This window comes from Oncorhynchus mykiss, chromosome 26 (genome assembly GCF_057628025.1).
Source record: "Oncorhynchus mykiss isolate SJ-2025 chromosome 26, ASM5762802v1, whole genome shotgun sequence".
NCBI classification, from domain to species: domain Eukaryota; kingdom Metazoa; phylum Chordata; class Actinopteri; order Salmoniformes; family Salmonidae; genus Oncorhynchus; species Oncorhynchus mykiss.
In genome coordinates, this window is record NC_143047.1 from 45,323,149 (window position 1) to 45,349,263 (window position 26,115).

At 42.9% G+C, this 26,115-nt stretch overlaps 1 protein-coding gene across 1 annotated transcript; it reads right to left on the reverse strand.

The window, feature by feature from the left end:
• Nucleotides 1-781: 781 nt before the first annotated feature.
• Nucleotides 782-15,748, reverse strand: nqo1 (NAD(P)H dehydrogenase, quinone 1). The gene is made up of 6 exons (XM_036964151.2): nucleotides 14,701-15,748; nucleotides 11,146-11,313; nucleotides 10,796-10,926; nucleotides 10,321-10,434; nucleotides 1,839-1,940; nucleotides 782-1,496 (listed from the first exon to the last, which is right to left on the reverse strand). Exons 1-6 carry the CDS (start codon nucleotides 14,702-14,704, stop codon nucleotides 1,182-1,184), a joined length of 834 nt encoding a protein of 277 aa, XP_036820046.1. The 5' UTR covers nucleotides 14,705-15,748; the 3' UTR covers nucleotides 782-1,181.
• Between the last annotated feature and the right edge of the window lie 10,367 nt (nucleotides 15,749-26,115).

The following is a 26,115-nucleotide window of genomic DNA, read 5'->3' on the forward strand; positions in this document are numbered from 1 at the left end:
CCTTCAGCTGGTTATCAAGGAGGAGGGGTCATCAGCCTTCAGCTGGTTGTCAGGGAGGAGGGGTCATCAGCCTTCAGCTGGTTGTCAGGGAGGAGGGGTTACCAACAATACAACTAAAAACGAATGTTTGTGTGTCCTCCTCCCATGAATTGTTTTTAATCCGTTTTTTAAAGAGAAGGGAGTTCCATGCAATCACGGCTCTGTATAAAACCGTGTATTGCCTTGAATTAGTTCTGGACTTGGGGACTGTGAAGAGACCCCTGGTGGTATGTCTTTGTATGTATGGGGTGTGTCTGCTGGGTGTTATTTGATTATGCAAACAATCTGGACTGTTCATTACAGTAGTATTTATCATTAAAACCATTAGAAGAGCAGCAGTTCATCTCTTGTCAACCCTCAACCAGGAAAGACTGGGATGCATGTTGTTGATGTTAGTTCTGTACGTGTAGTTAAGGGCAGGGCGTGCTGCTCTGTTTTGAGACAGATGTTCACTCTTATAAAATAGGGCTCCAAAACCGTTCTTCAAATGTCCACATACGAGAACCCTTTTTGGTTCTAGGTGAAAACCATTTTTTTGGTTCCAGGTAGAACCATTTTATGAAAAGGTTCTTATTGGAACCAAAAGGGATCTACCTGGAACCAACAAGCGTTCTTCAAAGGGTTCTCCTTTGGTTCTAAATGGTTTTTAGGTTCTAGATAGCACCTTTAAGAGTGTAGCTTTGCTAGATTCCTCCTTTGCTGCAGCTGACCGGACAGTAATCAACATGAGACCAGACCAGAGTCTGAACAACTAGTGCAGTTTATTGATGTTTCAAAAAAGCAGAACATATTTTTTTATAACAGACATACCTCTCCCCATCTTCACAACAACTCTGTCAATTTGACTTGACCATAATAACTGACCATCCAATGTTATACTTAAGCAATAAGGCGCGAGGGGGGGGGGATGTGGTTTATGGCCAATTTACGACGGCTAAGGGCTGTTCTTAACCACGACGCAACGCGGAGTGCCTGGATACAGCCTTTAGCCGTGGAATATTGGTCATTTACCACAACCCCCCCCCGAGGTGCCTTATTGCTATTATAAACTGGTTACAAATAAGCAGTTTTTGTCAGGGGGGAGGGGTCATCAGCCTTCAGCTGGTTGTCAGGGGGAGGGGTCATCAGCCTTCAGCTGGTTGTCAGGGGGAGGGGTCATCAGCCTTCAGCTGGTTGTCAGGGGGGAGGGGTTTCCCCAGGTGGTGTCCGGTGGTGATGCCGTGGGGGCGGGTGCTCTGCTCCTTCCTGACCTCCGGCCGCAGCACGAAGCCCCCGGGGAAGGTCAGGTCAAACATCTCGCTGGGGGCAAAGGTCAGGGGTCGCTCGACCAGTAGGGTCTTCAGCCTGGCCCTCCAGCCATCCAGCATGGCTGTCCGATTCGCGGGGGGGCTGTGTCCCGGACACCAGAACACCTGGGGGGCTAGCACCTGGAACCCACAGAAGTGAAGCACGCCGTTCTGGAAGGATGATGGAGGAGAGAGGAGAGGAGTCTGGGTCAAATAGTATGTACCAATACTGCACTTGGTTTAGTTTGCACAATATGCTACAATGGAACCAATGAAATAGACCCCCAAAAAAATGCAAACCCAAAACTATATGAAACACATTGGAAAAACGTGTTACTTGGAGGTAACCTTGAAGCATAAAAATGTATGAGGAAACACACAAGTAGAGAGACACACAAGTATCCCCAAAGCCACTTGATGGCCTTCTAAATCCACGAGAAGCAAATACAGCGAAATATTATTTTTGGGGTGTCACATCTTAACTCTTCCCCCATGGCTGTCTTCCTGCGTTACCTGTAGGGGCCACAGTGTGACGTTAATGTCTCCGTTGAGGCCGTCAGGGCGGTACATAGTCTGCATAGACCCAGTGCTGAACGACAACATGGCTTTCTTGTCCTGTAAAATGATAAAGAGTATGAAGTGTAACTCCCAACAAACACAAGAGGCCCTATTCATTCCACCAAAACACCATTGACCCTTAACCTAGAAGCAATGTAGCCTGAAGTGAATAAGAGCAGTGTGTCATTTCATAAGGTAGATATTATGTAGGGTGTCCAAACAAAAACACATCTTTTGACCAATGGGTAAAACACTATATTAATTGTGAGGTGATGCTCAAAACAAAAAACAATGGTCCAAACCTCATGTCTCTGTCAAAATCTGTTCAAAATGTTTTTTTTTTTTTTTTTTACCCTTGTAGGATGTTTTTACCCATGTAGGATGGGCAAAAATCAGGGTGATTAAATCAATGGAGGCCAGAGAAAAAAAAAGTGGTGAAAAATCAGGAAAAGAGCATTAGGTCAGCTAGACTAGACGATGTTAGAGAATAGCATTAGGTCAGCTAGACTAGAGGATGTTAGAGAATAGCATTAGGTCAGCTAGACTAGAGGATGTTAGAGAATAGCATTAGGTCAGCTAGACGATGTTAGAGAAGAGCATTAGGTCAGCTAGACTAGAGGATGTTAGAGAAAAGCATTAGGTCAGCTAGACTAGACGATGTTAGAGAATAGCATTATGTCAGCTAGACTAGACGATGTTAGAGAATAGCATTAGGTCAGCTAGACTAGACGATGTTAGAGAATAGCATTAGGTCAGCTAGACTAGAGGATGTTAGAGAATAGCATTAGGTCAGCTAGACTAGAGGATGTTAGAGAATAGCATTAGGTCAGCTAGACTAGACGATGTTAGAGAATAGCATTATGTCAGCTAGACTAGACGATGTTAGAGAATAGCATTAGGTCAGCTAGACTAGAGGATGATAGAGAATAGCATTAGGTCAGCTAGACTAGACGATGTTAGAGAATAGCATTAGGTCAGCTAGACTAGACGATGTTAGAGAATAGCATTAGGTCAGCTAGACTAGAGGATGTTAGAGAATAGCATTAGGTCAGCTAGACTAGACGATGTTAGAGAATAGCATTAGGTCAGCTAGACTAGACGATGTTAGAGAATAGCATTAGGTCAGCTAGACTAGACGATGTTAGAGAATAGCATTAGGTCAGCTAGACTAGACGATGTTAGAGAATAGCATTAGGTCAGCTAGACTAGACGATGTTAGAGAATAGCATTAGGTCAGCTAGACGATGTTAGAGAATAGCATTAGGTCAGCTAGACGATGTTAGAGAATAGCATTAGGTCAGCTAGACTAGAGGATGTTAGAGAATAGCATTAGGTCAGCTAGACGATGTTAGAGAATAGCATTAGGTCAGCTAGACTAGAGGATGTTAGAGAACAGCATTAGGTCAGCTAGACTAGACGATGTTAGAGAATAGCATTAGGTCAGCTAGAGGATGTTAGAGAATAGCATTAGGTCAGCTAGACTAGAGGATGTTAGAGAATAGCATTAGGTCAGCTAGACTAGAGGATGTTAGAGAATAGCATTAGGTCAGCTAGACGATGTTAGAGAAGAGCATTAGGTCAGCTAGACTAGAGGATGTTAGAGAAAAGCATTAGGTCAGCTAGACTAGACGATGTTAGAGAATAGCATTATGTCAGCTAGACTAGACGATGTTAGAGAATAGCATTAGGTCAGCTAGACTAGAGGATGTTAGAGAATAGCATTAGGTCAGCTAGACTAGAGGATGTTAGAGAATAGCATTAGGTCAGCTAGACTAGACGATGTTAGAGAATAGCATTAGGTCAGCTAGACTAGAGGATGTTAGAGAATAGCATTAGGTCAGCTAGACTAGAGGATGTTAGAGAATAGCATTAGGTCAGCTAGACTAGACGATGATAGAGAATAGCATTAGGTCAGCTAGACTAGACGATGATAGAGAATAGCATTAGGTCAGCTAGACTAGACGATGTTAGAGAATAGCATTAGGTCAGCTAGACTAGACGATGATAGAGAATAGCATTAGGTCAGCTAGACTAGACGATGATAGAGAATAGCATTAGGTCAGCTAGACTAGACGATGTTAGAGAATAGCATTAGGTCAGCTAGACTAGACGATGATAGAGAATAGCATTAGGTCAGCTAGACTAGAGGATGTTAGAGAATAGCATTAGGTCAGCTAGACTAGAGGATGTTAGAGACAAGCATTAGGTCAGCTAGAGGATGTTAGAGAATAGCATTAGGTCAGCTAGACTAGAGGATGTTAGAGAATAGCATTAGGTCAGCTAGACTAGAGGATGTTAGAGAATAGCATTAGGTCAGCTAGACTAGAGGATGTTAGAGAATAGCATTAGGTCAGCTAGACTAGAGGATGTTAGAGAATAGCATTAGGTCAGCAAGACTAGAAGATGTTAGAGAATAGCATTAGGTCAGCTAGACTAGACGATGTTAGAGAATAGCATTAGGTCAGCTAGACTAGAGGATGTTAGAGAATAGCATTAGGTCAGCTAGACTAGAGGATGTTAGAGAATAGCATTAGGTCAGCTAGACTAGACGATGTTAGAGAATAGCATTAGGTCAGCTAGATTAGAGGATGTTAGAGAATAGCATTAGGTCAACTAGACTAGAGGATGTTAGAGAATAGCATTAGGTCAGCTAGACGATGTTAGAGAATAGCATTAGGTCAGCTAGACTAGAGGATGTTAGAGAATAGCATTAGGTCAGCTAGACTAGACGATGTTAGAGAATAGCATTATGTCAGCTAGACTAGAGGATGTTAGAGAATAGCATTAGGTCAGCTAGACTAGACGATGTTAGAGAATAGCATTAGGTCAGCTAGACTAGAGGATGTTAGAGAATAGCATTAGGTCAGCTAGACGATGTTAGAGAATAGCATTAGGTCAGCTAGACTAGAGGATGTTAGAGAATAGCATTAGGTCAGCTAGACGATGTTAGAGAATAGCATTAGGTCAGCTAGAGGATGTTAGAGAATAGCATTAGGTCAGCTAGACTAGAGGATGTTAGAGAATAGCATTAGGTCAGCTAGACTAGAGGATGTTAGAGAATAGCATTAGGTCAGCTAGACTAGAGGATGTTAGAGAATAGCATTAGGTCAGCTAGACTAGAGGATGTTAGAGAATAGCATTAGGTCAGCTAGACTAGAGGATGTTAGAGAATAGCATTATGTCAGCTAGACTAGAGGATGTTAGAGAATAGCATTAGGTCAGCTAGACGATGTTAGAGAATAGCATTAGGTCAGCTAGACTAGAGGATGTTAGAGAATAGCATTAGGTCAGCTAGACGATGTTAGAGAATAGCATTAGGTCAGCTAGACGATGTTAGAGAATAGCATTAGGTCAGCTAGAGGATGTTAGAGAATAGCATTAGGTCAGCTAGACTAGAGGATGTTAGAGAATAGCATTAGGTCAGCTAGACTAGAGGATGTTAGAGAATAGCATTAGGTCAGCTAGACTAGAGGATGTTAGAGAATAGCATTAGGTCAGCTAGACTAGAGGATGTTAGAGAATAGCATTAGGTCAGCTAGACTAGAGGATGTTAGAGAATAGCATTATGTCAGCTAGACTAGAGGATGTTAGAGAATAGCATTAGGTCAGCTAGACTAGAGGATGTTAGAGAATAGCATTAGGTCAGCTAGACTAGAGGATGTTAGAGAATAGCATTAGGTCAGCTAGACTAGACGATGTTAGAGAATAGCATTAGGTCAGCTAGACTAGACGATGTTAGAGAATAGCATTAGGTCAGCTAGACCATGTTAGAGAATAGCATTAGGTCAGCTAGACTAGACGATGTTAGAGAATAGCATTATGTCAGCTAGACTAGAGGATGTTAGAGAATAGCATTAGGTCAGCTAGACTAGAGGATGTTAGAGAATAGCATTAGGTCAACTAGACTAGAGGATGTTAGAGAATAGCATTAGGTCAGCTAGACGATGTTAGAGAATAGCATTAGGTCAGCTAGACTAGACAATGTTAGAGAATAGCATTAGGTCAGCTAGACTAGACGATGTTAGAGAATAGCATTAGGTCAGCTAGAGGATGTTAGAGAATAGCATTAGGTCAGCTAGACTAGAGGATGTTAGAGAATAGCATTAGGTCAGCTAGACTAGAGGATGTTAGAGACAAGCATTAGGTCAGCTAGAGGATGTTAGAGAATAGCATTATGTCAGCTAGACTAGACGATGTTAGAGAATAGCATTAGGTCAGCTAGACTAGAGGATGTTAGAGAATAGCATTAGGTCAGCTAGACTAGAGGATGTTAGAGAATAGCATTAGGTCAGCTAGACTAGAGGATGTTAGAGAATAGCATTATGTCAGCTAGACTAGAGGATGTTAGAGAATAGCATTAGGTCAGCTAGACTAGACGATGTTAGAGAATAGCATTAGGTCAGCTAGACTAGAGGATGTTAGAGAATAGCATTAGGTCAGCTAGACTAGAGGATGATAGAGAATAGCATTAGGTCAGCTAGACTAGAAGATGTTAGAGAATAGCATTAGGTCAGCTAGACTAGAGGATGTTAGAGAATAGCATTAGGTCAGCTAGACTAGAGGATGTTAGAGAATAGCATTAGGTCAGCTAGACTAGAAGATGTTAGAGAATAGCATTAGGTCAGCTAGACTAGAGGATGTTAGAGAATAGCATTAGGTCAGCTAGACTAGACGATGTTAGAGAATAGCATTAGGTCAGCTAGACTAGACGATGTTAGAGAATAGCATTAGGTCAGCTAGACGATGTTAGAGAATAGCATTAGGTCAGCTAGACTAGAGGATGTTAGAGAATAGCATTAGGTCAGCTAGACTAGAAGATGTTAGAGAATAGCATTAGGTCAGCTAGACTAGAGGATGTTAGAGAATAGCATTAGGTCAGCTAGACTAGACGATGTTAGAGAATAGCATTAGGTCAGCTAGACTAGACGATGTTAGAGAATAGCATTAGGTCAGCTAGACGATGTTAGAGAATAGCATTAGGTCAGCTAGACTAGAGGATGTTAGAGAATAGCATTAGGTCAGCTAGACTAGAGGATGTTAGAGAATAGCATTAGGTCAGCTAGACTAGAGGATGTTAGAGAATAGCATTAGGTCAGCTAGACTAGAGGATGTTAGAGAATAGCATTAGGTCAGCTAGACTAGAGGATGTTAGAGAATAGCATTAGGTCAGCTAGAGGATGTTAGAGAATAGCATTAGGTCAGCTAGACTAGACGATGTTAGAGAATAGCATTAGGTCAGCTAGACTAGACGATGTTAGAGAATAGCATTAGGTCAGCTAGACTAGAGGATGTTAGAGAATAGCATTAGGTCAGCTAGACTAGAGGATGTTAGAGAATAGCATTAGGTCAGCTAGACTAGAGGATGTTAGAGAATAGCATTAGGTCAGCTAGACGATGTTAGAGAATAGCATTAGGTCAACTAGACGATGTTAGAGAATAGCATTAGGTCAGCTAGACTAGACGATGTTAGAGAATAGCATTAGGTCAGCTAGACTAGACGATGTTAGAGAATAGCATTAGGTCATCTAGACTAGAGGATGTTAGAGAATAGCATTAGGTCAGCTAGACTAGACGATGTTAGAGAATAGCATTAGGTCAGCTAGACTAGAGGATGTTAGAGAATAGCATTAGGTCAGCTAGACTAGACGATGTTAGAGAATAGCATTAGGTCAGCTAGACGATGTTAGAGAATAGCATTAGGTCAGCTAGACTAGAGGATGTTAGAGAATAGCATTAGGTCAGCTAGACTAGAGGATGTTAGAGAATAGCATTAGGTCAGCTAGACGATGTTAGAGAATAGCATTAGGTCAGCTAGAGGATGTTAGAGAATAGCATTAGGTCAGCTAGACTAGAGGATGTTAGAGAATAGCATTAGGTCAGCTAGACTAGAGGATGTTAGAGAATAGCATTAGGTCAGCTAGACTAGACGATGTTAGAGAATAGCATTAGGTCAGCTAGACTAGAGGATGTTAGAGAATAGCATTAGGTCAGCTAGACTAGAGGATGTTAGAGAATAGCATTAGGTCAGCTAGACGATGTTAGAGAATAGCATTAGGTCAGCTAGACTAGACGATGATAGAGAATAGCATTAGGTCAGCTAGACTAGAGGATGTTAGAGAATAGCATTAGGTCAGCTAGACTAGACGATGTTAGAGAATAGCATTAGGTCAGCTAGACTAGACGATGATAGAGAATAGCATTAGGTCAGCTAGACTAGACGATGTTAGAGAATAGCATTAGGTCAGCTAGACTAGAGGATGTTAGAGAATAGCATTAGGTCAGCTAGAGGATGTTAGAGAATAGCATTAGGTCAGCTAGACTAGACGATGTTAGAGAATAGCATTAGGTCAGCTAGACTAGACGATGTTAGAGAATAGCATTAGGTCAGCTAGACTAGAGGATGTTAGAGAATAGCATTAGGTCAGCTAGACTAGAGGATGTTAGAGAATAGCATTAGGTCAGCTAGACTAGAGGATGTTAGAGAATAGCATTAGGTCAGCTAGACGATGTTAGAGAATAGCATTAGGTCAGCTAGACTAGAGGATGTTAGAGAATAGCATTAGGTCAGCTAGACTAGAGGATGTTAGAGAATAGCATTAGGTCAGCTAGACGATGTTAGAGAATAGCATTAGGTCAGCTAGAGGATGTTAGAGAATAGCATTAGGTCAGCTAGACTAGAGGATGTTAGAGAATAGCATTAGGTCAGCTAGACTAGAGGATGTTAGAGAATAGCATTAGGTCAGCTAGACTAGACGATGTTAGAGAATAGCATTAGGTCAGCTAGACTAGAGGATGTTAGAGAATAGCATTAGGTCAGCTAGACGATGTTAGAGAATAGCATTAGGTCAGCTAGACTAGACGATGATAGAGAATAGCATTAGGTCAGCTAGACTAGACGATGTTAGAGAATAGCATTAGGTCAGCTAGACTAGACGATGATAGAGAATAGCATTAGGTCAGCTAGACTAGACGATGTTAGAGAATAGCATTAGGTCAGCTAGACTAGAGGATGTTAGAGAATAGCATTAGGTCAGCTAGACTAGACGATGTTAGAGAATAGCATTATGTCAGCTAGACGATGTTAGAGAATAGCATTAGGTCAGCTAGACTAGAGGATGTTAGAGAATAGCACTAGGTCAGCTAGACTAGACGATGTTAGAGAATAGCATTAGGTCAGCAAGACTAGACGTGCTCATTCAGGCTGGCGCACGTTCAATCTGTGTAATCTAGAACATCCTACAGTCACGCAGTAATGCAAACTAGCGGTATATTAACGTGAACAAAACGGAATCAGGAAATGAATGCCCACTGTCCATTGCTATTCAATTGCAGGTCCCGACTTCATTCCGCTTTGATTAACCATTCAGAACACGAAGAATCATATTTGTCTTGGTAAAATGTATTTTATAGCATTTGGAAGTTACATTTCATCACCAACGCGCGTGTTGACCCAGTTCGAGCAGAGTGGCGGACCCTCTACATTATGGCTATTTTAAACTGCGTAAGGTAGTAAGGGGGTAACTAGCTGTAATTCACATAAAGACCACAAGATGTCACCAAATTATTTTCTTAACACTTTACCTGGCTGTCACTGTTCTTGCTGAACAAAAAAAAAATGTCCTCAATGTCGCCACAATTTTGAGACAATTGAACAAAACGATTGTGGTAAATTGACCTAATTTTTTTTGAAATGTTGAAAAAGTTGTAGATATATTCCAATGAAGTTAGATCTCTATTTGTGTGTATATATATATATACACACACACACGTAAGAAAGCCTTAAATAATCCATTTGTTTAGAGAGAAAAATGCAGATAATTTTTTTGTAAAGTAGTAAAGTAATAAGATGTTGGTTGAGCGTGTTGGGGGCTAGTTACCCCTTTATGGTTATGAATGTGGTTCTACCTGTCATTTAGACATTTAGACAATGACTAGTGCTAGTTTATGCTAACCAGTTAGCGCTAGTTTATGCTAACTTGCTAGCTAGCAAATTCACTAGCAGTTAATGCTAGCCAGCTAGCTAGTTAGCATAAACTACTAGGAGTTCTAGCTAGCAGACTTACTACCAGATTGTCTGAGGTAAAATACATAAACAAAGATAACGTAACTTAATTTCAGTTGTAAATGTTTCCATTAGTGACTGATAGCTTTACAGTTAACGCACCTTTATAGACTTATAGCTATTTTACACAGCATTTTATGCCATATAGCCAGCTATCTACGTTTTTAAAAGAGAGCTTTTCAATTGGCATCGCTACCCTTGTTTTCAGTCACAAGTGGGGGACTTGATTAGGTGGGAGCATTATTGACATCAAAACCTCTTGGTTCGGGCCCCACACACATGGCATGAACTCTTCCTGCTCATTGTCAAATGGGTATGACACTAACGCAGGCTACTGGAACTCAAGACGTTAACAGAAGGGTCAAAAGGTCAAACCTTGAATATTCCATTGCTGTACATCTTCTGCAGCGAGAAGGCAAAGCCTTGACTCAGGACTCTGTCTATCCAGCCCTTCATGATGGCTGGAACGCTGAACCAGTACATAGGGAACTGATGGGGGAGAGAGAGAGATGGTTGACACTCCATCTACAACAATCCAACGACTGTTAAACTATGATGGGGAGTGTAGGCTTAAATACTTTGGGGAGAAAGGTGGAGAATTTAAACGCAGCAGGGCACAGTCGAAGAAGAGACAGAAAGAGAGGTTGGGGGAGAGGGGAGTGAGACAGAAAGAGAGAGAGGGGAAAGAGAGGGAAAGGGGGGAGAGAGAGAGAGAAAGTGAAAGAGAGAGAAAGAGGGGGAGAGAGGGGGAAGAGAGAGGAGAGGAGAGAGAGAAGAGAGAGGGGGAGAGAGGGAGGGGGAGAGAGGGAGGGGGAGAGAGAGAGATGGGGAAGAGTGTGTGACCTCTGACCTGGAAGATGACGAGCTCCGCCGCCTCCACTTTCCGCTGCTCAGCTATGATGTCATCACTGAGTCGACCCTCCTTCCAGGCATGCATGGTCTCCTCTCCGTACTTGAAGTGCTCCGGGTTCTTCACCTCACCTGGCAAAGAGACAGAAGAGCAGCAACGTCAAGCGTGTGTGTAGTTTGTTTGGCACGTGTGTTGGCGTGTGTGAGCATGTGTGTGTGTGTGTGTAGTTTGTTGGCACGTGTGTTGGCGTGTGTGAGCATGTGTGTGTTGGCGTGTGTGAGCATGTGTGTGTGTGCGCGCGTGTGTGAGCATGTGTGTGTGCATGTGTGAGCCTGTGTGTGTGTGTGTACCTGTGATATCCTCCATTGTGGCGGAGGCTCTGAAGTTCATGGCGTAAAGGTCAGACACAACGACCTTGTAGCCCTGCTGTCTGAGGGTTTCCACGGCAACATCCTTCGCTGCCGAGTTAAAGGACCCCCCACTCTGATGGGCGTACACAATCAGCACTGTCTTCTGAGCTGGTACACACACACACACACACACACACACACACACACACACACACACACACACACGATAAGGTGGTGGATGGATCAGTCATAATTGTTTCCCTAAAAACAAAACTACACATCAAGTTACATTTCATTAAGAATGTGTTATCATCTGGTTTTTACTCAATCTTTGGAAAAAAAGAGTTACAAAAGGGTTCCGCCCGGAACCAAAAAGGGTTCCGCCCGGAACCAAAAAGGGTTCCGCCCGGAACCAAAAAGGGTTCCGCCCGGAACCAAAAAGGGTTCTACCCTGAACCCAAAATGTTTTTTTTCTTTTTTCAAAAGGGTTATTCTATGGGAACAGCTGAAAACCCCTTTTTGGTTCTAGATAGCACCTTCTTTTCTAAGAACGTATTACTGTATTATTACTGTGTTATTGTAGTGCTATTGTAGTAGTGTTATTGTAAACTACTTTGGACCAGGGTCCAATAGGGTAGTGCACTACTGTTGACCAGGGTCCAATAGGGTAGTGCACTACTGTTGACCAGGGTCCAATAGGGTAGTGTACTACTGTTGACCAGGGTCCAATAGGGTAGTGCACTACTGTTGACCAGGGTCCAATAGGGTAGTGTACTACTGTTGACCAGGGTCCAATAGGGTAGTGTACTACTGTTGACCAGGGTCCAATAGGGTAGTGTACTACTGTTGACCAGGGTCCAATAGGGTAGTGTACTACTGTTGACCAGGGTCCAGTAGGGTAGTGTACTACTGTTGACCAGGGTCCAGTAGGGTAGTGTACTACTTTTGACCAGGGTCCAATAGGGTAGTGTACTACTGTTGACCAGGGTCCAATAGGGTAGTGTACTACTGTTGACCAGGGTCCAGTAGGGTAGTGTACTACTTTTGACCAGGGTCCATAGGGTAGTGCACTTTATAGGACAGTGTTTCCCAGCTCCAGTCCTCCCAACAGGACAAACTTCCCTGGTTCAACTCACTGAGGGTTGACACAATGAATCAACTAATCATCAAACCCTCAGTGAGTTGAATCAGGGGTGATTTGGATGTATGAGTGGGCTATTACCCAGGATAAACAGGAAACGTCATGAACACATTCTAGGTTTGTTTGCAGCAACGACAATTTCACCTTTCGTCTCAATGAGCAGTAGACGGCTTGTACATTCCTAATGTTCTGGACCTATGTACAGCAATCAGTCGTCACATACATTCAGAGAGGATCGTGACAGGAAAACAGGTCTGGTGAGTGTGCCATTTGGGTGGGATACAAAAACAATATCCTATTTCACACAGCACTGACTGTAGGCTGGCCAGGAGGCTCCACACCATCCTCTACTACAGTGAGAGGGGGAAAAGTATTTGATCCCCTGCTGATTTTGTACGTTTGCCCAATGACAAAGAATTGATCCGTCTATAATTTTAATGGAGGGTTTATTTGAACAGTGAGAGACAGAACAACAACAACAACATCCAGAAAAACACATGTCAAAAATGTTATAAATTGATTTGCATTTTAAAAGAGGGAAATAAGTATTTGACCCCTCTGCAAAACATGACTTAGTACTTGGTGGCAAAACCCTTGTTGGCAATCACAGAGGTCAGACGTTTCTTGTAGTTGACCAGGTTTGCACACATCTAAGGAGGGATTTTGTCCCACTCCTCTTTGCAGATCTTCTCCAAGTCATTAAGGTTTAGAGGCTGACGTTTGGCAACTCGAACCTTCAGCTCCCTCCACAGATTTTCTATGGGATTACGGTCTGGAGACTGGCTAGGCCACTCCAGGACCTTAATGTGCTTCTTCTTGAGCCACTCCTTTGTTGCCTTGGCCGTGTGTTTTGGGTCATTGTCATGCTGGAATACCCATCCACGACACATTTTCAATGCCCTGGCTGAGGGAAGGAGGTTCTCACCCAAGATTTGACGGTACATGGCCCTGTCCATCGTCCCTTTGATGTGGTGAAGTTGTCCTGTCCCCTTAGCAGAAAAACACCCCCAAAGCATGATGTTTCCACCTCCATGTTTGACGGTGGGGATGGTGTTCTTGGGGTCATAGGCAGCATTCCTCCTCCTCCAAACACGGCGAGTTGAGTTGATGTCAAAGAGCTCCATTTTGGTGTCATCTGACCACAACACTTTCACCCAGTTGTCCTCTGAATCATTCAGATGTTCATTGGCAAACTTCAGACGGGCATGTATATGTGCTTTCTTGAGCAGGGGGACCTTGCAGGCGCTGCAGGATTTCAGTCCTTCACGGCGTAGTGTGTTACCAATTGTTTTCTTGGTGACTATGGTCCCAGCTGCCTTGAGATCATTGACAAGATCATCCCGTGTAGTTATGGGCTGATTCCTCACCGTTCTCATGATCATTGCAACTCCACGAGGTGAGATCTTGCATGGAGCCCCAGGCTGAGGGAGATTGACAGTTCTTTTGTGTTTCTTACATTTGTGAATAATCTTTACTGTTGTCACCTTCTCACCAAGCTGCTTGGTGATGGTCTTGTAGCCCATTCCAGCCTTGTGTAGGTCTACAATCATTTCCCTGATATCCTTGGAGAGCCATTTGGTTTTGGCCATGGTGGAGAGTTTGGAATCTGATTGATTGATTGCTTCTGTGGACAGGTGTCTTTTATACAGGTAACAAACTGAGTAACAAATCATCTTTCTGATTGAGAGATGGTCAAATACATATTTCCCTCATTAAAACGCAAATCAATTTATAACATTTTTAACATGCTTTTTTCTGGATATTTTTGTTGTTATTCTGTCTCTCACTGTTCAAATAAACCTGCCATTAAAATTATAGACTGATCATTTCTTTGTCATTGGGCAAACGCACAAAATCAGCAGGGGATCAAATACTTTTTTCCCTCACTGTAGATAGCCAGGGGCTCACGTCAAGACTATCTGTAAATTTAAAAACTAGAAAATAGGAGGATGTTTGAAATGATTTATACTTTTTACTTTTGATACTTAAGTATATTTAAAACAAAATACTTTCAAACTTTTTCAAGTAGTATTTTAGTGGGTGACGTTTCACTTGACTCATTTTCTATTAAGGTGTATTGGACTGTTTCCACAACTGACAATGCATCCATTGTGTTTGTTAAACTACAACGGAACTATTGTATAAAGCTGTCCAAGTTCAATAATGCAGATCACAATAATCTGAAAAAAAACGGAGTGGTTTTGTCATTATAGCGTTTGCATAAATCTTAACGCAGTACAGCAACACAAAGTACTAAGGCATCAGCACAAAAATCACACCACTTGTTGGCTATTTCCTCAAACACTGGACAAATGCATGACAACTTTAAATTCAGCAGAATAATGAAATATAAACCGAAGTACCTGAAAGCAGAGATATTGTAAATGCACTAATATCTTACCGGTGACACTTACCCATGACGCGAGTTTATGATCGGTCCTTCCCCGGATCTGGACGCTCCCTCTTCTGCAACTGGAGGGGAAAACCAGCGTTTTTGTCCGGTTCCGCAGCTCTTATCACTATGGAACCGCCCGCTGATATTCGCGTGAGAAACATTGTGTGATTGAAACTGAGATTGAGCGGTTACATAACACCCGAGTCTCTAGTCACACGTACACAAAGAAGAAAAGAAGAAAGAAATAAACGTCCCGTAGCCTCGACAGCCATGGGACCGACCAAAGTCTATCCAGGCGTGTTTTAATGTCGGGGAATGTTACAGCCAGTTTACTGGTTGAGAGAATGATTGGTTTGGCTTTAGCTTTAGGAAAAGTGTTTTGTGGTATTTTTTGTCTGTATTAGGCCATTAAATGGGTACCATGAGTTTATACGATGTAAGTGCTCTTCATTAGCATTCCTCCGTAAAGAAACATTGGCAAGTCATAAATCACCACCTACTCTGGAACTCTTTGACATGTAAAAGTTGTTCCAACACGGGACTCCCTAAATCACGGTACTTCACCGGAAGTGAATTTCGTAGCATGTTAGGAAAGAATTTCGCAAACCCTAACTCTTTTCCTAACCGTAACCTAATTTTCCGAACATGATATACGTTTCTTCTCCAAACCTGCTGCGTAAATTCTTCTAACCTGCTACGAAAAAAAATCAACTTTCGGTTGTAGCTGTATGAAAGTGGCGTGTTTTCAGACCGTCCCGTTTCAACACACAGTACACCTATTGTGCTGCCTCAGTATTTGCGTTAGGTGCGGTGCCGTGCAGGAATGCGCCATGACAGGACTAGTCTAAAAACCAAGACTTCACTGGTCTGACCAGTCTTCGGGCTGTTTTGAATGTCACTTGCACACTTTTGTCACCCCTCACTGGAACGACAGACAGACAGACGTTGGGACAGCTAATATACTGCAATTCTAATTCAACCATAGATCAAGATGAACTTGCTGTCTTTATCTAGCAGCACAATAATGACATAGCCCACATTCTACCAGTAGGACACACAGGTGTCCCACGAACATCAGAAACTTTGACCCATAGAGTCAATGTATTATTTTATATAAACAGCTAATTGCAGGCCAAGTTTCTGCACAGTAATTAATTCTACAATGTGTCATAATGGGCCCAGTTTCCTGGTCTATAGTAGTACCACTATATAGGGAATAGGGCTCTGGTCTATAGTAGTACCACTATATAGGGAATAGGGCTCTGGTCTATAGTAGTACCACTATATAGGGAATAGGGCTCTGGTCTATAGTAGTGTACTATATAGGGAATTGGGCTCTGGTCTATAGTAGTACACTATATAGGGAATAGGGCTCTGGTCTATAGTAGTACCACTATATAGGGAATAGGGCTCTGGTCTATAGTAGTGTACTATATAGGGAATAGGGCTCTGGTCTATAGTAGTACACTATATAGGGAATAGGGCTCTGGTCTATAGTAGTACCACTATATAGGGAATAGGGCTCTGGTCTATAGTAGTACACTATATAGGGAATAGGGCTCTGGTCTATAGTAGTGCACTATATAGGGGATAGGGCACCATTTGGGATGCATTCAGATGTTCATGTGGAATGGATGGATTATGTATTAGAATGTAAACCTCCTGGTTAATATACTAACACACATGAGTATTACCCTGGACCACGATACTTCAGCCTATGTATTAGAATGTAAACCTCCTGGTTAATATACTAACACACATGAGTATTACCCTGGACCACACGATACTTCAGCCTATGTATTAGAATGTAAACCTCCTGGTTAATAAACTAACACACATGAGTATTACCCTGGACCACGATACTTCAGCCTATGTATTAGAATGTAAACCTCCTGGTTAATATACTAACACACATGAGTATTACCCTGGACCACGATACTTCAGCCTATGTATTAGAATGTAAACCTCCTGGTTAATATACTAACACACATGAGTATTACCCTGGACCACGATACTTCAGCCTATGTATTAGAATGTAAACCTCCTGGTTAATATACTAACACACATGAGTATAACCCTGGACCACACGATACTTCAGCCTATGTATTAGAATGTAAACCTCCTGGTTAATATACTAACACACATGAGTATAACCCTGGACCACACGATACTTCAGCCTATGTATTAGAATGTAAACCTCCTGGTTAATAAACTAACACACATGAGTATAACCCTGGACCACGGTACTTCAGCCTATGTATTAGAATGTAAACCTCCTGGTTAATATACTAACACACATGAGTATTACCCTGGACCACATGATACTTCAGCCTGAAGCGTTACAGAATACTCTTGTTTTACTAGCCTGCTCCCAGAATCTGTGTGCTGTTGCCAATGCCCATTGCCTGTTGTCAAAGCAAACATGTTTGGCATGACAAGGAGTCACCTGGAGTGACCTAGAGTTGGCGTTATTTTATTTTATTTTTATTTTACCTTTATTTAACCAGGCAAGTCAGTTAAGAACAAATTCTTATTTTCAATGACGGCCTAGGTACAGTGGGTTAACTGCCTGTTCGGGGGCAGAACGACAGATTTGTACCTTGTCAGCTCGGGGGTTTTGAACTCGCAACCTTCCGGTTACTAGTCCAACGCTCTAACCACTAGGCCACCCTGCCGCCTGCCACCCTGCCGTTATGGCACAGACTGTGACTCGGGCTATTGTTGTATCAATGTATCACTATAAAGGTGACATACTTCTGAATGTCCAAACGGTTTGCTTAGTTGTCTCCAACTGTTGTTCTTTGGGGGAAAATGACGTCATGGCTTTAGAAGCTTCTGATAGGCTAATTGACATCATTTGAGTCAATTGGAGGTGTACCTGTGGATGTATTTCAAGGCCGACCTTCAAACTCAGTGCCTCTTTGCTTGACATCATGGGAAGATCAAAAGAAATCAGCCAAGACCTCAGACCTCAGATGAACGTGGTACCTCCAGGCGTTTGGATACTTCCTGGCCTTGGTGACAAACCAGTCATTGTCCTCTGGTAATCAATCCAGAATCAATTTGTCCACTAATGTTTACTCTCCTGTCAAGTGGACTTGACACAACATTGCCATTGTAGCTGATACAGTTGAAGTGGAAAGTTTACATACACCTTAGCCAAATATATTTAAACTCAGTTTTTCACAATTCCTGACATTTAATCCTAAGTAAAATTCCTTGTTTTAGGTCAGTTAGGATCACCACTTTATTTTAAGAATGTGAAATGTCAGAATAATAGTAGAGAGAATGATTTATTTCAGCTTTTATTTCTATCATCACATTCCCAGTGAGTCAGAAGTTTACATACACTCAATTAGTATTTGGTAGCATTGCCTTTAAATGATTTCACTTGGGTCAAACGTTTTAGGTAGGCTTCCACAAGCTTCCTACAATAGTTGGGTGAATTTTGGCACATTCCTCCTGACAGAGTTGGTGTAACTGAGACAGGTTTGTAGGCCTCCTTGCTCGCTCATGCTTTTTCACCATCCCAGCACGGTTGGGACGGTGTTCTTCAGCTTGCAAGCCTCCCCCTTTTTCCTCCAAACATAACGATGGTCATTATGGCATTCCCTCCTGCTCTCAATCTTCATGACATGACTCTGGACCTGGGGATCTCATGACAGACAATTGGTTCTTTGTTCAGAATTCCTGGATTTGGGGAATAGTTACCTCAGTACAATAGAACACTAGATTTGGGGCCGAGTTACCTCAGTACAATATAACAATAGACTTGGGCCCTTGTTAGTCTAGTACAATAGCTTTGGGGCCTAGTTAGTCCAGAACAATATATTTGGGGCCTAGAAACCCAAGTACAATAGAACAATAGATTTGGGGCCTAGTTAGTCTAGTACAGTATAACAATAGATTTGGGGCCTAGGTAGTCCAGTACAATAGATGTGGGGCCTAGTTAGTCCAGTACAGTATAACAATAGATTTGGGCCTAGGTAGTCCAGTACAATAGATGTGGGGCCTAGTTAGTCCAGTACAGTATAACAATAGATGTGGGGCCTAATTAGTCCAGTACAGTATAACAATAGATTTGGGCCTAGGTAGTCCAGTACAATAGATGTGGGGCCTAGTTAGTCCAGTACAATAGAACAATAGATGTGGGGCCTAGTTAGTCCAGTACAATAGATGTGGGGCCTAGTTAGTCCAGTACAATAGAACAATAGATGTGGGGCCTAGTTACCCCAGTACAATAGATGTGGGGCCTAGTTAGTCCAGTACAATAGATTTGGGGCCTAGTTACCCCAGTACAATAGAACAATAGATTTGGGGCCTAGTTAGTCCAGTACAATAGATGTGGGGCCTAGTTAGTCCAGTACAATAGATTTGGGGCCTAGTTACCCCAGTACAATAGAACAATAGATTTGGGGCCTAGTTAGTCCTCTACAATATAACAATAGATGTGGGGCCTAGTTACCCCAGTACTATAGAACAATAGATTTGGGGCCTAGTTACCCCAGTACAATAGAACAATAGATTTGGGGCCTAGTTACCCCAGTACAATAGAACAAAAGATTTGGGGCCTAGTTAGTCCTCTACAATAGAACAATAGATTTGGGGCCTAGTTACCCCAGTACAATAGAACAATAGTTTTGGGGCCTAGTTACCCCAGTACAATAGAACAATAGATTTGGGGCCTAGTTAGTCCTCTACAATAGAACAATAGATTTGGGGCCTAGTTACCCCAGTACAATAGAACAATAGATTTGGGGCCTAGTTAGTCCTCTACAATAGAACAATAGATGTGGGGCCTAGTTACCCCGGTACAATATAACCTAAATACCTTGTCTCTATGGCATGGAAATGATGACGAGATTATTGTTTTTAGATATTGTATAAGGTTAACAACCTCTTTCTGTCTCAGTCTAGCAGAACATCCTTGGTGTCCTGAGACATATGGATACTGGGCCACCTGGTGTCAACTCGAGGTATGAGAGGCAGAGAGGTTTGAAACGTATTTGTGAAAGGTAGCAGGACTTGCAATTACATATCAATCCAGCAGATGGCAGCAGTGGCTGTAGCAGATACATAGGAATACGTGGCGTTCAGAAAGTATTCTTACCCCCTGTCTTCTTCCACAGTACGTTGTGTTAAGGCCGGAATTCATATTTGGTCAACTTGAGATTTTGTGTCACTGGTCTACACACAATACCCCATAATGTCAAAGTGGAATTATGTTTTTAGAATTTTTCTTCTGTGATTAATAAAAAAAAATTAAAAGCTGAAACGTCACTAAATATTCAAGCCCTTTTTATGGCTATTCTAAATAAGTTCAGGAGTAAACATTTGCTTAACAAGTCACGTAATATAAATTGCATCGATTCACTCTGTGTGCAATAATAGTGTTTAACATGAGTTTTGAAGGACTACCTCATCGCTGTACTCCATACATACCATTCATTATGTGACAGGGTAGCCTAGTGGTTAGTGCGTTGGAAAGGTTGGAAGTTCAAACCCCCGAGCTGACAAGGTACAAATCTGTCATTCTAACCCCACTGTTGCTCGGCCCTCATTGAAAATAAGAATTTGTTCTTAACTAGTTAAATAAAAAAAGTCCCTTGGTTGAGCAGTGGATTTCAAACACAGATTCACCCACAAATACCAGGGAGGTTTTCCAATGCCTCGTAAAGAAGGGCACCTATGGGTAAACAAACAAAACATACATTGAATATCCCCTTTGAGCCTGGTGAAGTTATTAATTACACTTTGGATGATGAATAAAAACACAAAGTCACAACAAAAACTAACTCATTTGCAATGAGGTCTTTAAAACAGTTACAGAGTTTAATGGCTGTGATTAGGAGAAAACTGAGGAGGGATCAACAACATTGTAGTTTCTCCACAACACGAACCTAACTGACAGAATGAAAAGAAGGAAGTCTTGTACAGAATAAAAATATTCCAAACATGCATCCTGTTTGCAACAAAAAAACAAAGTAAAAATGTGGCAAAGAAATGAATTATGTCCTGAATACAAAGCAAATCCAACACATCACATCATATTTTCCAACACTGTGGCGGCTGCATCACGTTATGGGTATGCTTGTCATCGGCAAGGACTTGGAGGAGTGTTTCTTGGGATAAAAAGAAACGGAATAGAGCTAAGCACAGGCACAATCCCAGAGGAAAACCTGGTTCAGTCTGCTTTCCACCTGACACGGGCAGAAAAATGTACCTTTCAGCAGGACAATAATCTAAAACACAAGCTCAAATATACACCGTAGTTGCTTACCAAGACGACGTCGAATGTTTCTGAGTGGCCGAGTTACAATTTTGACTTAAAAAAAAAATCGGCATTAAAATATATGGCAAGACTTGAACATTGCTATATAGCGATAATCACCAACCAACTCGATGAAGCTTTAAGAATTAGAAAAAAAAAGAATAACGTGAAAATATTGGACAAAATCTAGGTGTGAAAAAAATACTCACGGCTGTAATTGCTGCCAAAGGGGATTCGAACACGTGTTGATTCAGGGGTGTGACTTTACACTACCGGGAAAACGTTAGGGGTCACTTTATACTGCAATGGACAGAGGACCACCAGGTGACCCTCTGAAGGATCGATCCGTTGGTACAAATCCCAACTACAAAATCTAATTTGATCCACTCAAAATGGGTAAATATCACATTTGGTTAAAACTGGAAAAAAAAAAAAACTTGTACTGACAGAATCCCCATATTACCCCCTGAGGAAGAGACGTGCCATTTCCAAGCCAAGGGGACTGTCTGTGGGGACACAAATACGTTCACAGGAACACTACCTGATCTAACGACCACACGAGGGGACAGCTTTATTACAGGCCATACTGTCTCTAACTGTCTTCGTCTCCCCCATAGAAACAACAGTGACAGACCACACGAGAGGACAGCTTCATTACAGGCCATACTGTCTCTGTCTTCGTCTCCCCCATAGAAACAACAGTGACAGACCACACGAGGGGACAGCTTCATTACAGGCCAAACTGTTTCTAACTGTCTTCGTCTCCCCCATAGAAACAACAGTGACAGACCACACGAGGGGACAGCTTCATTACAGGCCAAACTGTTTCTAACTGTCTTCGTCTCCCCCATAGAAACAACAGTGACAGACCACACGAGGGGACAGCTTCATTACAGGCCATACTGTCTCTGTCTTCATCTCCCCCATAGAAACAACAGTGACAGACCACACGAGGGGACAGCTTTATTACAGGCCATACTGTCTCTGTCTTCATCTCCCCCATAGAAACAACAGTGACAGACCACACGAGGGGACAGCTTCATTACAGGCCAAACTGTTTCTAACTGTCTTCGTCTCCCCCATAGAAACAACAGTGACAGACCACACGAGGGGACAGCTTCATTACAGGCCAAACTGTTTCTAACTGTCTTCGTCTCCCCCATAGAAACAACAGTGACAGACCACATGAGGGGACAGCTTCATTACAGGCCATACTGTCTCTGTCTTCATCTCCCCCATAGAAACAACAGTGACAGACCACACGAGGGGACAGCTTCATTACAGGCCATACTGTTTCTCACTGTCTTCATCTCCCCCATAGAAACAACAGTCACAGACCACACGAGGGGACAGCTTCATTACAGGCCATACTGTCTCTGTCTTCATCTCCCCCATAGAAACAACAGTGACAGACCACACGAGGGGACAGCTTCATTACAGGCCATACTGTCTCTGTCTTCATCTCCCCCATAGAAACAACAGTGACAGACCACACGAGGGGACAGCTTTATTACAGGCCATACTGTCTCTGTCTTCATCTCCCCCATAGAAACAACAGTGACAGACCACACGAGGGGACAGCTTCATTACAGGCCATACTGTTTCTCACTGTCTTCATCTCCCCCATAGAAACAACAGTGACAGCACCGTCAACAACAACAGAAGAGATCTGTTGCAGCTCTGTAGAAGCCTGGGTCTGTACTTTGTCAATGGTAGGTTACAGGGGGGGACTCTTTGGGGAGATTCACCTACTGCTCACCTCTTGGCCACAGCACAGTAGACTGACTATATGAATACAGACATTGACCCTTTCTCTCTCAGCTCATTCATGGTCAAGCCACTAACACCTCTGTCTGATCACAGCCAAATTACGTTGTTCCTCAAAAGAACAGACATGGAAACAACCAGACATTCACAGCCCAGTAAGCTGTACAGCATCACAGCCCAGTCAGCTGTACAACATCAGACATTCACAGCCCAGGAAGCTGTACAACATCACAGTCCAGTCAGCTATACAACATCAGACATTCACAGCCCAGTAAGCTATACAACATCAGACATTCACAGCCCAGTAAGCTGTACAACATCAGACATTCACAGCCCAGTCAGCTGTACAACATCACAGCCCAGTCAGCTGTACAACATCACAGCCCAGTCAGCTGTACAACATCACAGTCCAGTCAGCTATACAACATCAGACATTCACAGCCCAGTAAGCTATACAACATCAGACATTCACAGCCCAGTAAGCTGTACAACATCAGACATTCACAGCCCAGTAAGCTGTACAACATCACAGTCCAGTCAGCTATACAACATCAGACATTCACAGCCCAGTAAGCTATACAACATCAGACATTCACAGCCCAGTAAGCTGTACAACATCAGACATTCACAGCCCAGTCAGCTGTACAACATCACAGCCCAGTCAGCTGTACAACATCACAGCCCAGTCAGCTGTACAACATCACAGCCCAGTCAGCTATACAACATCAGACATTCACAGCCCAGTAAGCTGTACAACATCAGACATTCACAGCCCAGTCAGCTGTACAACATCGGACATTCACAGCCCAGTCAGCTGTACAACATCACAGCCCAGTAAGCTGTACAACATCAGACATTCACAGCCCAGTAAGCTGTACAACATCACAGTCCAGTCAGCTGTACGACATCAGACATTCACAGCCCAGTAAGCTGTACAACATTCACAGCCCAGTCAGCTATACAACATTAGACATTCACAGCCCAGTCAGCTGTACAACATCACAGCCCAGTCAGCTGTACAACATCACAGCCCAGTAAGCTGTACAACATCAGACATTCACAGCCCAGTAAGCTGTACAACATCAGACATTCACAGCCCAGTAAGCTATACAACATCACAGTCCAGTAAGCTGTACAACATCAGACATTCACAGCCCAGTAAGCTATACAACATCACAGCCCAGTCAGCTGTACAACATCAGACATTCACAGCCCAGTCAGCTGTACAACATCAGACATTCACAGCCCAGTAAGCTGTACAACATCAGACATTCACAGCCCGGTAAGCTGTACAACATCACAGCCCAGTAAGCTGTACAACATCACAGCCCAGTAAGCTGTACAACATCACAGCCCAGTAAGCTGTACAACATCAGACATTCACAGCCCAGTCAGCTGTACAACATCACAGCCCAGTAAGCTGTACAACATCAGACATTCACAGCCCAGTAAGCTATACAACATCACAGTCCAGTAAGCTGTACAACATCAGACATTCACAGCCCAGTAAGCTATACAACATCACAGCCCAGTCAGCTGTACAACATCAGACATTCACAGCCCAGTCAGCTGTACAACATCAGACATTCACAGCCCAGTAAGCTGTACAACATCAGACATTCACAGCCCAGTAAGCTGTACAACATCACAGCCCAGTAAGCTGTACAACATCACAGCCCAGTAAGCTGTACAACATCACAGCCCAGTAAGCTGTACAACATCAGACATTCACAGCCCAGTCAGCTGTACAACATCACAGCCCAGTAAGCTATACAACATCAAATCAAATCAAATCAAATTTTATTTGTCACATACACATGGTTAGCAGATGTTAATGCGAGTGTAGCGAAATGCTTGTGCTTCTAGTTCCGACAATGCAGTAATAACCAACAAGTAATCTAACTAACAATTCCAAAACTACTGTCTTGTACACAGTGTAAGGGGATAAAGAATATGTACATAAGGATATATGAATGAGTGATGGTACAGAGCAGCATAGGCAAGATACAGTAGATGGTATCGAGTACAGTATGTACAAATGAGATGAGTATGTAAACAAAGTGGCATAGTTTAAAGTGGCTAGTGATACATGTATTACATAAGGATACAGTCGATGATATAGAGTACAGTATATACGTATGCATATGAGATGAATAATGTAGGGTAAGTAACATTATATAAGGTAGCATTGTTTAAAGTGGCTAGTGATATATTTACATCATTTCCCATCAATTCCCATTATTAAAGTGGCTGGAGTTGAGTCAGTGTCAGTGTGTTGGCAGCAGCCACTCAATGTTAGTGGTGGCTGTTTAACAGTCTGATGGCCTTGAGATAGAAGCTGTTTTTCAGTCTCTCGGTCCCAGCTTTGATGCACCTGTACTGACCTCGCCTTCTGGATGATAGCGGGGTGAACAGGCAGTGGCTCGGGTGGTTGATGTCCTTGATGATCTTTATGGCCTTCCTGTGACATCGGGTGGTGTAGGTGTCCTGGAGGGCAGGTAGTTTGCCCCCGGTGATGCGTTGTGCAGACCTCACCACCCTCTGGAGAGCCTTACGGTTGAGGGTGGAGCAGTTGCCGTACCAGGCGGTGATACAGCCCGCCAGGATGCTCTCGATTGTGCATCTGTAGAAGTTTGTGAGTGCTTTTGGTGACAAGCCAAATTTCTTCAGCCTCCTGAGGTTGAAGAGGCGCTGCTGCGCCTTCTTCACAATGCTGTCTGTGTGAGTGGACCAATTCAGTTTGTCTGTGATGTGTATGCCGAGGAACTTAAAACTTGCTACCCTCTCCACTACTGTTCCATCGATGTGGACAGGGGGGTGTTCCCTCTGCTGTTTCCTGTACAGACCAGTAAGCTGTACAACATCAGACATCAGACATTCACAGCCCAGTAAGCTGTACAACATCAGACATTCACAGCCCAGTAAGCTGTACAACATCACAGCCCAGTCAGCTGTACAACATCACAGCCCAGTCAGCTGTACAACATCACAGCCCAGTAAGCTGTACAACATCACAGCCCAGTAAGCTGTACAACATCACAGCCCAGTAAGCTGTACAACATCACAGCCCAGTAAGCTGTACAACATCAGACATTCACAGCCCAGTCAGCTGTACAACATCACAGCCCAGTAAGCTGTACAACATCAGACATTCACAGCCCAGTCAGCTGTACAACATCACAGCCCAGTAAGCTGTACAACATCAGACATTCACAGCCCAGTCAGCTGTACAACATCACAGCCCAGTAAGCTGTACAACATCAGACATTCACAGCCCAGTCAGCTGTACAACATCACAGCCCAGTAAGCTGTACAACATCACAGCCCAGTAAGCTGTACAACATCAGACATTCACAGCCGAGTCAGCTGTACAACATCACAGCCCAGTAAGCTGTA

Coding starts and splice junctions, on each gene's coding strand:
- nqo1 (XM_036964151.2), bottom strand. Junction 10,435..10,795: donor CGGAGCTCGTCATCTTCCAG/GTCAGAGGTCAC, acceptor CTCCCCCATCAG/TTCCCTATGTACTGGTTCAG. Junction 1,497..1,838: donor TCACACTGTGGCCCCTACAG/GTAACGCAGGAA, acceptor TCATCCTTCCAG/AACGGCGTGCTTCACTTCTG.